General features: G+C 38.0%; 2 protein-coding genes across 2 annotated transcripts in view; one reads left to right on the top strand and one right to left on the bottom strand.

Moving 5' to 3' along the window:
* Positions 1–4,749, bottom strand: part of LOC112055769 (diacylglycerol kinase 1) — a 123,734-nt gene extending 118,985 nt beyond the window's left edge. Inside the window, exon 1 of the mRNA XM_052886829.1 lies at positions 4,349–4,749. The gene's annotated coding sequence lies outside the window, so the exon portion shown is untranslated. The remainder of the gene's footprint in view (positions 1–4,348) is intronic.
* Positions 4,750–8,452: 3,703 nt separating this feature from the next.
* LOC112051612 (dihydrofolate reductase) lies at positions 8,453–13,882 on the top strand. The gene is made up of 4 exons (XM_024090326.2): positions 8,453–8,745; positions 9,599–9,770; positions 10,468–10,578; positions 11,326–13,882. The coding sequence occupies exons 1-4, from the start codon at positions 8,660–8,662 to the stop codon at positions 11,512–11,514; spliced, it is 558 nt and encodes a 185-aa protein (XP_023946094.2). The 5' UTR covers positions 8,453–8,659; the 3' UTR covers positions 11,515–13,882.
* The last annotated feature ends 82 nt before the right edge of the window (positions 13,883–13,964 follow it).

Here is a 13,964-nt window from a genome sequence, read left to right as displayed (position 1 = left end):
AATGTCTGCCTTTCTGTTTGTCCGGGCTAATCTCTAAAACGGCTGAACCGTTTTTAATGGGTCTTTCACTGGAAGATAGATGAGGTTATGCAGCATTATATAGGCTAATTTGTATCACGAAAATATATCGTTTCCGCATGATTTGTGAAAAACAGAAAATTACGAGTATGAAGTCAAGGGCGTGGACTGGTTTAAAAATAAAATTTATTGTTCCAGCAGGTATTTAAAATGCCTACAAAGCTCATTTGGAACATCTGCGCCTAAAAATAAAATAAAAAAAGAACTGCCCCCTAATAAAAACACGTTACTATCAATATTAAAAACTTGGCAGCGCACATCAAAACATTAAATACCTTAGAACTACTCTTTAAAAAAAAAACGAGCGAAATTATGACCGGAGTTATTGTATTATTGCACTGTCATGTTACCGTCTGAAATATTACGAACCAAAAAAATGGTACACACGTACCATAGACTGAAGTAAAAGCATAGACGAAACAACGGACCAAGCGCTTTGGAACCCTCGTAACTTTAATTTTAAGTTTTCGAATATTATTACCGCCATTGGATTAAATTAAGTAGTGACATAATTCTGACATTTTAAAAGTGCTTGTAAACTAAGCCTAATTGAAATAAATGAATTTTGAATTTTTGAATTTTTTATGTGGTTTACAGTAGAATGAACTGACAGAAATCATCACTCAACGAAACAGCGTTATAGCGGGGGCAAATGATGCGTTGCGGTGTCGCTGCGTCTTATAAAGAAATATATATGGCATGGCACACGATGCGCTGCGGCGCCGCACCGCACTTGCAACCACCGAGACGAGGCGGGGAGGGGCGACGTCGGAGCGGCACCGCTCAATTGTTTATGCGTCACAAGATTACTTTATTAACAGACCGTCCAACGCTGCCACGGCGCCGCTGCGATATAACAACGTTGCGGCGCCGCACCGCTCGTGTGCCTGCTGATACGGTGATACTAGTTTATTATACTCTGCAAGGATAATTAAACATGTAAATTGTACATTTGAATCTGTAGACGACTTGTAACGTGAAAAGGTAGATAGACAGAATTGCCTACTTTTGCATAGGTACATATACTTATTGCGTAAATGTAGCAATGTAAAGACACTCAATCTCTAGAGATAGATATGAGACATCATTATCAGCCGTTAGACGTCCACTTCTGACTTCCAAGAACAACAGTTTCAAGCCGCCAGCATCCAGCGGCTCCCTGCAACCTGCTTGATATCCTCGGCCCACCTAGTAGGGGTCGACCAACACTGCGCTTTCCGGTGCGGAGTCGCCATTCTGGCACCCAAGGACCCCAACGTCTATCCATCCCCAAGATCTGAGTATCGGCACGTAATTCAAATGTTTACTTTTCTAACGTCTATTTACACATTGTCTGTGTAACGTACGTATAAGAAAAAGTAGTGCAAACATATTTGCAAAGAAATATTTGTTCTTGAACTGACAGAGTATTGAAATAAATTCACGGACATACCTAAATATGTACCTTGTACTTATAACACAAGTACGAATACAAGATGTTTACCGGGACTATGTCTGAAGGAAATTCCTGATCTATAGAACAAATCACAGATAAATAAACAATTTAAATTATTCAATGCTACTATACTGTGTATTTTGTTATCAACATCGTCATCATATCAGTCGATGGACGTCCACTGCAGGACAAAGGCCTTTTGTAAAGACTTCCAAACATCACGATCTTGAGCCGCCTGCATGCAGCGAATCCCTGCGACTTGCTCTATGTCATCAGTCTACCTAGTGGGGGGTCGACCAACAATGCGTTTTGTAGTGCTGTTTCGCCACCTTGGGACCCCAACCTTCTTATGTGCCCCACCCATTGCCACTTCAGCTTCGCGCCACGATGAGCAATATCGGTGACTTTGGTTCTTCCGCGGATCTGCTCATTTCTGATTCGATCACGCAAAGATACTCTGAGCATAGCTCGTTTCTCGATGTATGACTCTCATTACATTCCGTTATGCGTGACTTAAATAATTGCATTGAATGCGTTACGTTCTGAATTGTAAATGCGTTGATGTTTTAAAGTGTTTTTATCTGCACTTCAAGAAACTTTATCATACCTTCATATTATGTACTCATACGTACCTGCTACATAAGAGATTGTTACTTTAATAAGGCCGCCTTTTGTATTTTATTTCTGTTTATGTTTCTGTTTCGCTTGTTTTCAAATTATTGTGGTGTACAAATAAAAATAAATAAATCAATTAATATGTAAATACTTCGGCGCTACAAACCTTTCCTTTTACCCCATTTTTTTTCTCTACGTTTTTTTCACACAGCTAGTTTTTCCATTAATTGCAAGTTTTCTTTCGTACAATCTAGCCATAATTTTTAGGTCTTCCTTTTAATCTATGGTCTCCATTTTGTCAACACTAGGCCCTCTAGTATTTGGCAGCGTCTGTAGGTACGTGCCCAAGTGCGGTAAGTAGGAATATCTCTGCGCGGTTAATTCAGAAATGAGGAGATCCACAGATGAACCAAAGTCACCGACATAGCTCAACGAGTCGCGAAGCTGAAGTGGCAATGAGCGGGGCACATAGTTCGAAGAGCCGATCCGCCGAGCGAGCTGAGCCGAGTTGGGACGTTGGGGTCCCAAGGTTCTGGAATAGCGACCCTGCACTACAAAGCGCAGCGTTGGTCGACCCCCTACCAGGTGGACTGACGACATCAAGCGAGGGACATCGCAGGGATTCGCTGGATGCAGGCGGCTCAGTATCGTGATGTTTGGAATTCCCTAAAAAAGGCCTATGTCCTGCAGTGGACGTCCATCGGCTGATATGATGATGATGATGATGATGATAAATTCAAAAATTAGGAGATCCGAAGACACAGGAACCAAAGTTACCGACTTAGATCGACGATTGTAAGGCACATCACATTGATGAGGTATTTAATGGTAAACAGAAATCAGAATATCTTTTTTTTTACATTTTAAGCGAGCGCGAGGCAATCATGGTTGAGATGCGAGAATGCAGCCTATGTTGGAACGTCTGGATATCTGCGATGTTTAAATAGTTATTCTTGCGACTGTCATGTGATGAGGGCCATTGTAGTACGAGTACTACGATCGCTAATTACGTGCAGTGGTATACAATACCATGACTACCCCACTACGACCATGATAAAAGAAATACAAGTTTAATATAATTATACTTGGTAAATAACAATTATAATTTTATACTATAGATATCCTCGATTTTTGACCTGGTCTCCCAGATTTATTCTCTTAGAATAAATGAATAAAAATTAAAAAAAAAAATTGTAGCAATGGTCTACCCTTGTGGTAATGGACATTATCAAAAGGATCTGTATGGATTAATAGCTTTGTGATAATATGGTTTGAGGTTTTATAGTAAGTAGATTTCGAAATAGGGGTAGAAAAGAGTGTTTATGGTTCGGCTACAAATAATTAGGATCCAAGTTTGATTCTTAAGTATGAACTGCAAGATATTAAATATTACTAATTTAATTTCTTTTGTTTTCCAAGAAATTGTCACTAACTATCGAAAAGTCGGCCGTCGGTATCATTATCGTCAGAATGTCAAACATTATCTTATTAAGCCCATCAATCCGCATTGACGCAACATGGTGGGTCTAAGTTCCATATCTGCCTTTTATATGTTAGAACCTATAGAAGAGAGATATGGGAATATAATTTTGAAAATTAACCATTATGAGGTCAGTGGGATCACTTCTGATATGCCAGAGTCTTTGAGAATGAAATTAAGAAAGTAATGCTATCTCGTATTTGTTTATCTATTAATATTATAAAGCTGTTTGTTTGTTTGTTTAATTTCACGCGCTAATCTCAGGAACTACTGGTCCGATTTGAAAAATTCTTTCAGTGTTAGATAGCCCATTTATCGAGGAAGGCTATAGGCTATATATTATTCCCGGATTCCTACGAGAACGGGAACCACGCGGGTGAAACCGCGCGGCGTCAGCTAGTATTGAATAAATGGTGTGTACTTCATAGGTGCAAATATGATTACGAATCTGTATGAAGAAACAATTTTCTATTTTCTACCATTTGTACATGTAGAATGCCTACCCTAATTAAAAATCTTGTGCACGTCACAGATTATGACTATACATACCATTTTATATACCCAACTACAACATTTAAACGTACTTTGTGGTTATGTTTACTTTTCCTTATCGATAACCTTCTACGGACGTACACTACGTGAGTAACCACAATCTATTTACAATTTTGTAACATAATTTGCTTATTAGAACAACAATAAATAATAAAATAATTATAATAATTAAATATTTACAAACTTACCAAATTTCAGATCACAGATTCGATCAAATCACGCACAGCACAACACTCCATCAATATTTTTTTTTAAATCACAATTTATCTTTCTGTACGATTGGTCAGGCTGTATGATCATCGATCTCTGCCTGTTTCATGGGTCAATTGGAAAACAACAAACATTTTCAAAATTCGAACACTGTTACAGGATACATACAATTTTTGCGAGTATTATAATTTATTGTTTATTTTTCTCAACACTTAAAGCTAAAGCATTTATCTATAACTTCGATTATTAACGTCAAAACAACGCTATCATTCCTGAAATACGATACGGCATACATAACCATCTTTTTTCTAAGCGAAAACAGGAAATTTTTACGGAAAATTTACGGTGCGAAAAGAGGAAACGCACGTCCGCTATCAAACGCGTCACGATGGAAACTGATTACTGAACTGAACTGAAAATTTTTGAAGCAAAAGCGAGCTCTATGTGGAGCTTTCAGCAAATCTATAAGAGAAAGTACACAAGATTGTTATCCCGTTCCAACTCATGGTTGGATCGTCGGTCTCTTTCATTTCGTCCTGGCTACTTATTAAGGTGCTCGCAAATATATCACGGTCATGTCAGGGACATGCCATCAGTACCCAATATGGTTTTTCTATTCCCATTTCATAACCTACTTAATATACTCGTAAAACCTCAAACGATATCACATAGCTATTCATTTCTACAGACCGTTTTGTATTGTCTATTACCACACGAGTAAACCGTACTACATTACAAGTACAAAAATTCAAGCTTCCATAAAAAAGACAAAATTTAGGATGGCACGCCGACGCAGACGCAGCTAAATCTAGGACGTCACGCCGATTCAAAATCGAGGAGGCCATGCCCAACGCAAATTATAAAGGTGCTAGTGGACGCCTACGACTTCGTCCGCGTGGAATTCAGGTTTTCATAAATCCCGCGGGAACCATGGATTTTTCCGGGATGAAAAGTAGCCTATGTGTCAATCCAGAGTTAAATCTATATCCATTCCTAATATAAGCCAAGTCGCTTCAGTAGCTGCAGTGCAAAGGAGGCACAAACATACAAACATACACACAAACTTTCACCTATAAAATATTAGTGTGATTATGTTACAAGTTTGTTCATTCTTTTATATATTTTATCATGGTCGTAGAAAAAGTATCGTAGGCCACTGCACATAATTAGCCTCTGTAGCACTCGTGCTGTCTATTGTGCATTGTAATATCTTGCGGGCTTATAGACTGAAAATCTTCTGAGCATGCTCTGGTTACAAGGTGATCTGGATGACGTCGGTTAGATTCGTGAGTATTTCGCGGACAATAGCAAAATAAATCTATTAATCACTATTTATAATGAACATCTGCAAAGTAACATCTGCTTCTATTTAATCAATGATAAAATATTTAAAAGCGAAAACCGCTTGACATACAAAGATGAAATTTAGCAGGTAGCTTACAGTTAGTAAATATTCGTTAAGAAAGGATTTTGCGTTTAAGAAGGAAGAAGGCGGACGAAGTCGCGGGCTTCCTCTAGTACTTAAGTTATGGGTTTGGGGATTTGGAATGAAACACTATGTGACTCGTATGAGATTTTATTCCACTCCGTAATCCGAATATCCAATTCCACACACACTTCCAAAAGTAAGCAATTCGTTGTCCAAAATGGTAGTCGAGTTCCAGTATTGTCCACTTGTATCGCTAGTATCACTTCGATGTTACTTCACTTCGTTCCGAATAAAAATTAAATTTATGCCTGACACAATGATGTCCGGCCACTGACATTTAACATGTGCGTATACCTTAACCCAAAAAACTCTACTATCTGCTATGTATTGTGTGTAGGGTAGATATTATCGAATTACCCTCTCATTATGTGTAGATACTTACGCCATATCGTTACTAGTACGTAGTACCTTTAAAAAGACAAGAAAAGAGGGAAAGAGGACCTAAATTCGATTCCCAGCAAAGAAAATTTTACATATATGGTCTTTCATCATTATTATTAGCCGATGGACGTCCACTACTATAAATAGTCCTCTTGCATGAACTTCCAAACAAAACGGTCTCGAGCCGCTAGCATACAACGACTCCCTGCAACCCGCTTGATGTCCTCAGTCCACCTTGTAGGGGGTCGACCAACACTGCGTTTTCCCGTGCGGGGTCGCCATTCTACCACCTTGGGACCTCAACGTCCATCGACTCTTCGAACTATGTGCCCTGCCCATTACCACTTTAGTTTCGCGAGTCGATATTTTGTGTATCTATAAGTGATACGTATCAATGGCGGCGTTTTTCTCACAAGCCAGCTTCCAAATTTCGATGCGTCCGATAACTTGTCGATGCATGCACGCCCAAACTAGAATGGACTTGTGCCCTCCCCAGGATTCTGGGGATTCCGATATGGAGATGAAATATTACGATACTACTAATAGACTTGATGACCCTACAAAATAATCCTAGATACACCCATGGCTGCACGTGCATCATTGCTCAAAATTACATTAGGATTGATTGCATCCAAGCCTTGCCTATACATTGTAAAAAATAACAAATAAATATGCTCTACTGACTAATAATAGGCAGTTAGAGCGCGGAATACGACGGTGTCGTAGCCGTTCCAAATACAAGATTCAAAAACGAATACATTCTCGAGTCAGTACGACACGAAGCGTCGCATCAGTAATTTTCAATATTATTCCACAAATATGGTGTATTGTGTTTTTAAATACATATTTTTAACCGACTTCCAAAAAGGAGGAGGTTCTACGTTCGGCTGTATGTATGTTTTTTAACAACTAAAGATTAAATAAATTTATAAGATGGACGCTAACCCAATGCGGATTGACAGACTTCACACACGTAGAAAATTAAGAAAATTTTAAGTATGCTGGTTTCCTCACGATGTTTTTCCTTGTTAGCATGCCCCGAACTGGAATCGAATTTTGAACCTACATCCTCTGAAGTCATATCCACTGGGCTATCACAGCTACTAACTCACTAGTGACCAATAAATTGATTCAATCTCCCAAAGAAGATAAAATGGTTAGTATGAACTGCGCCACTATTTGGTCGTAAAAGGGTCCCTCCGTATCGTAAATATCGTCTTAATGTCCACTACGAGCGGACATCTTTATTTATTAGCAAGACTAACAGACGCCCTGCGATTTCGCCCGCGTAGTTCCCGCTCCCGTGGGAATACGGGGATAAAATATAGCCTGTGACACTCGCTAATAACGCGACTTTCTATTTGTAACAGAATTCAAAATCTTATCTCTTTAAAATACTAGTAGGTATTGGTCTATATATGATGAAAAAGGCACTATAGTAAATTAAATAAGTAAATAAAATATTTATTTCATATAATATGGTTTAGATAATTATATAAGTGATAATTCAATAAAGTTTAAATAATAAATAAAAACAAAAAAAAAACGAATTTAATTATAAAGGGTTAGTCACGGATTTATCAAGAGCGGTGTCCTATGGATGCCCTTTGTTTCATGTAGTTATTAGTTTAATACCTATTACTAATTGATTTATCATCATTAACAGCCGATGGTCGTCCACTGCTGGACATAGGCCTCTTGCATGGGCCTCCAAGCACAAGGGTCTCGAGCCACCAGCATCCAGCGGCTCCCTGCTTAATGCTTGCTATCCTCGGTCCACGGTCTATGGGGTGTAAGGGAGGGGCTAGTACCAGTCAGCCTTCTCAACTGCCAATCTCATCTGCTCGTGGTACACCCTGCAGACTGCCCGACGAGGCTCTGGCGATCGATTAATGGCTATGACGGTCTAACCATTCGGAAATGGCTGGATTTTGCAAATGGCACAGGCCGGTGTCGGGCGGCAGCGACACCGGTGCGGAAAAACCCATGGTAATTTTTTTGGCACTAACCTTTCATGGATATAAAAAAATACAAACAAAAACAAAAACAAACAAATCGATTTTTTGGTTTACAGAATCGATTCTTCAATTAATCGATCGCATGCCTACCCTACAGTTGTCTGTGTATATTCTTTTTCTGTGCTCTGTGTCTGTCAATGTCATATCAGTTGTCAGTGACACGCGTCAATTTCAAATTTCAAATTAAATTTAAATCGTTTTGCTGTTTACACTTTGCTGTTTCCATTTTCAATTTTTCATCAATTTTCATTTTGTTAAAAACTTAATGTTGAATGAAAACTATCTACATTCGTAATATACCAGTAAAAAAGTATTTTTTATAAATACTGTGTGTTTAAGTACTGCGTACCTGTTTACGAATTACATTTATAAATCGAAGTTCGTAGAGTTTAAAATTAACAATGTCAAAGGTGAAATTAAATTTGATAGCAGCAGCGTGCGAGAATATGGGCATTGGAGCAAATGGTACACTACCTTGGAAGCTAAAGTATGTACATTGTACAAACTATCTACCGAACAATTAAGTAAAGACACATAAGTAAAAGGCGGTTCGAAACGCATTTCGAGACGAATCTTAAATAAATACGATAGTACTTATTTAAGATAGAACTTATTTAACATTTGGCTTCTTATTGGGAAGGTTTCTCCTCAAACTCTTAAGTTGTTTTGGTCAATTGGTTTTGTTTGAGTACTGTCATGCCTGATGGAAAGCAATGTTGAAATTTAAGATGATGCACTTGCTTGCGAAGTGCCTAGCCACTCTTGCCTGGATTCAAGGAGAGTAGATTGTAGGTGGTGGAAATAGGCGCCTGAAGACTATCTATTCTAAAAAGATCAAATAATCTTTATTTTCATTTAATTTTTTTAAATTCAACAAACTTAAAAGCTTATTGACTCACTTGCTTGTCTGAGAGATGGATATCTTAGCATTCCATGGATTCACTGTGCGGGTGCCAGGTCCATCGCGTGGTATAGAGAAAAAGTCCGAGCAGAGTCCTGGTTTTTTTTTTTTAAATGACTTGTGACCAAAAGGTGTAGGGTTAAGGAATTCCTTGACAATCTATTAACACTCTCTGCTCGTGTTGTTCTCCCTGCCTAGTCTAATTTGGTAAGATCCTATTAGAGCAGCTTTGGATACCCGTTTTAATAAAGAACTATCTGCACTTCTAGAGAGGCCAAGGTCTATAAGCAAGTTATAGAGAGGTTTTGCTGGTAATCCTCTCACACCTACTTCTACGGTCTACAGACTAACTACATAGCCATTTTTAGTTAGTTCATTTTTTATGTCATAATATTTATTCACTACAAACTTGTAATAGTAACGAAAAAATATATTGCAGGACAGAAATGGCATACTTCACTACAATGACAACCAAAGTGAGTGATGATAATAAGACAAATGCAGTGATCATGGGCAGAAGAACCTGGGACTGTATACCAGTGAAGTACAGGCCGCTGATCAACAGAGTCAATATAGTGCTGACACACCAAGTTGATGCTATTAAAGAAAAGGTAATCTTAATTAATGGAGAGCCGTGATAGCCCAGTGGACATGACCCTGCCTCAGATTCCGGAGGGAGTGGGTTTAAATCCTTCCATGTTATGTATTGTAAATTACAACACATCCTTTAAAGTTGTCCTGTGCCCATCAGTAGCAAAGGATGGAATTTTGATGAAGGTAAGCCGCCCAAAGAAAAGGAATTTCAATCCGTTTGAGACACCAGTCACCAGCAGTGAATTTACACGACAGTGGTTTTCGGTTCTATCCCCACCTGGGCTGATTGAAGTTTATAATTGGTCCAGGTCTGGCTGGTGGGAGGCTTCGACTGGCAAAGATTAATTAATTATGAAACACGGCTAAAACTCACGTGATATTAGGTCGGAGTATGCCCGACTAGTTTGGAACCCATACGGGGCCTTTAGTCATGAGCTGGTTCTTGCATTGTGACCTAATATCATGTGAGTTTTAGCCGTGTTTCATAATCAATTAATATGAATAACACTCACGATAGTTTAAATTCTAAAACTGGCAAAGATGGTGAGAAATTTCATCTTACTCCTAACAAGTTAGACAGCTTCCATCTTAGATGTCATCATCACTTACCATCTTAACATTATGGTCAAAGGCTAACATATAGAAAATAAAAAAATAATAAAAATAACCACACTACACACATATGATAGTGATGTTCATCTTCAAATATTTCAGGCCCCAGATGGTGTCATAGTGGTTCCAAGCCTGGATGAAGCCATCAGTTATATTGAGAGCCGTGATGATATTGAATCCACTTGGGTCATAGGTGGCTCCTCTATTTATAAGGTAAATTAGTAGACGGTTAGGTTTGACCCGCGTGGTTCTCGTTCCCGAAGGAATACGGTAAAATACGATAAAATATAGCCTAAAGCCTTCTACGATAAATGGGCTATCTAACACTGAAAAAAGTTCTTACTTAATGTCAAACTAGTGGTCTCCCCGCGGTTTCCCATTTCCATGTGAATATGCTGATAAAATATAGCCTACTATTGGTATAAGAAATTTTAAAATCAGTTCAGTATATCCTGAAATTACCCTAACGGACCTCACATTGCCTATTTATCTCTTTATAGATCAGTGCAAGTAAGCCCAGTGGATATGACTTCTGCCTCCGATTCCGGAGGGTGTGGGTTCGAATCCGGTCCGGGGCATGCACCTCTAACTTTTCAGTTGTGTGCATTTTAATCTCAAACGGTGAAGGAAAAACATAGTGAGGAAACCTGCATAGTGCAAGTAAGCCCACTGGATATGACTTCTGCCTCCGATTCCGGAGGGTGTGGGTTCGAATCCGCTCCGGGGCATGCACCTCTAACTTTTCAGTTGTGTGCATTTTAATCTCAAACGGTGAAGGAAAAACATCGTGAGGAAACCTGCATACCAGAGAATTTTCTTAATTCTCTGCGTGTGTGAAGTCTGCCAATCCGGATTGGGCCAGCGTGGTGGACTACTGGCCTAACCCCTCTCATTCTGAGGGGAGATTTGAGCTCAGCAGTGAGCCGAAAATGAGTTGAAAATAATATTTATAAACTTCAGGCAGCAATGGAGCACCCGAACTGCGGCAAAATCTACCTAACAGAGATACAGAAGTCATTCACCTGCGACACTTTCTTCCCCAACATCGACAAGCAGCAGTTCCACCTGGTGGACGAGGAGGAGGTCCCCGGGGAGAGGCAGGTGGAGGGGGACATCAGCTACTTCTTTAGAGTCTATAGACGATTGTAGACAACATTGTCATAGTCTACAGGGTGCTCGGGAATATTTGCTATAACTTTTCGGTTGGTGGGAGGCTTCGGTCGTAGCTAGTTACCACCCTACCGAAAAAGACGTACCGCCAGGCGATTTACCGTTCCAGTACGATGTCGTGTAAAACCGAAAGGGGTGTGGATTTCATCATACTCCTAACAAGTTAGCCCGCTTTCATCTTAGATTACATCATCACTTACCATTAGGTGAGATGCATGATGATCAGGTATAAATGATGATTCTTACCAAGGGCTAACTTGTAAAGAATAAAATAAATAAAATATGGTGTTGACGAGTCCACTTATAGGAGTTGAACTGCATAACTAGTATTTTTTTATCTAAAAAATAAAAACATTTTATGTTTTCATAGAAAGTAATTCAAATAATTCCGACTATGCATGTAATACACTCCTTTATGTATCTTTGCATTTTAAAAGTTTAAAGTTTGGCTACGTCATTATTATAAAGATGCGTATAAGGGACACATTTTAAGATCTATTTACAAAAGAAATATTATCCGAAATACCTAATCCGAAAATATTAATTTTAGAACACATGTTCCTTGAACATTTTTAATTAATTTTCGATAAAGAATATAACCCCAGAGTTATGTGGAATACTCCCGAGCACCCTGTATAAAAGCTAAAGGTTACACTAAAAAATATCGACTAGACTATGCCACTCACGAATAACGTGACTTTATATTGGTAAAAGAACATTCAAAATTGGTTCAAAATATGCATAGACAACTTAAAATATCATAAACTTTACCTCTTTATAATATTAGTATAGACAAGTATTTTTTTATGTATATTAAAAATTATTTTTAATTGCCTTATTTGTCCAGTACTAGTTGGTCTCAGATCATAAGATCCCAAATTGAGCTATGAAATACTTATTGAGCTAAATAAATAGCTAGTTGACACTTTTTAAATGGTCTTAAAGTGTTCATTATCGATCTACTAGATTGAATAAAAATATTTTATAAAAAAATACAACCGACTTCAAAATCACAAAAATATTTCTACTAAACTAAAAAGCGAAAAATAACATCGAACTTGCAAACTTCTGATCAGCTTGAAAGCGGTATCAAGTTAGTGTCGTGTTAATTAAAGAAAAAAATGACTGAAAATCCAGTTAAAATCTTTATGATTTAAACGGCTTGAAAAAAGATTTCGACGAATTGATAACCTCCTCCTTTTTTTGAAGTCGGTTAAAAATTATCATTTTTTTTTCTTTTTTTTAATCCTCTAAGGAGAGAGCCCTGGCACTGGAGTGATCTGTTAAAATAGGCTGAAAATGATTTGAAATCTCAGGGACCGATTTTAAAACGATTTCGCGCTTAGATTTTATTTAGTTGGATTAAGTTTATATTGTAAGAAGCTAAGCTTGGAGCATGCTGTATTGTGTCGATAAGATTGAATGTGAAAAAAAAGTTACCCATATAAAATAAATGATATTACAATATTATTTATAAGTTAATATTATAAGGCTCGGTTTCACCACCTGGTAAGAGTTTGAAAGTCTTATAGCAAGTTTTGTTTTTCTTATTTTATAGCTAACTAGTGGACGCCCGCGTGGAATTCCGTTTTTCACAAATCCCGCTGGAACCATGGATTTTTCCGAGATGAAAAGTAGCCTATGTGTTAATCCAGAGTGAAATCTATTTCCATTCCAAATTTCAGCCAAATCGCTTCAGTAGCCGCAGCGTAAAGGAGGAACAAACATACATTAGTGTGATGTGATACCCGTGCGAAGTCGGAGCGGGCCGCGTGTTTTTATATACACAGTTTTTCTGTAGTGTATTTAGTATCAGCATTGCACCCGTGCGAAGCCGGGGTGGGTCGCTAGTTATACTTATAAACCTTCCTCTTCAATCAAATGTATGCATAAATCTTTAAAACTACACAACGAATTTTGATACGGTTTTTTTTTTAATAGATAGAGTATTTATTAAAAAAACCGCATCAAAATCCGTTGCGTACTATTAAAGATTTATGCATACATAGGGATGTAGGGACAAAGACTATACTTATGTAGATATGACAAAAACACATCTTTTTAATAGACATCCAAACCTTAACAGATGTGAAACCGGTACTTTAGTATTTTTAACCGACTTCCAAAAAGGAGGGGGTTCTACGTTCGGCTGTATGTATGTTTTTTAGTCGAGTACGAACAATTTTTGGGGCGGTAAATCCAAAAATTGTTCGTACTCGACTAAAATACTAAAGTAGTCCGAACTAGGCCTAAGAGTACATGTTAGAGAATATGTTGTGTAAAATTTGCGCTTCCAATGTAACTTGTAAATATCTATTTTTTTTTTATAATAAAATAGTTCATTATATTACTGTTTTTTAGTTAAAAGACCTCTTTATTACCCGACTGTAAGAAGGGTTATATTTTTTTTTCTTTTCATTACAAGTCAG

The sequence above is a fragment of the Bicyclus anynana genome, chromosome 18 (assembly GCF_947172395.1).
Source record: "Bicyclus anynana chromosome 18, ilBicAnyn1.1, whole genome shotgun sequence".
Taxonomy (NCBI): domain Eukaryota; kingdom Metazoa; phylum Arthropoda; class Insecta; order Lepidoptera; family Nymphalidae; genus Bicyclus; species Bicyclus anynana.
This window is presented reverse-complemented; position numbering and strand designations above follow the sequence as displayed.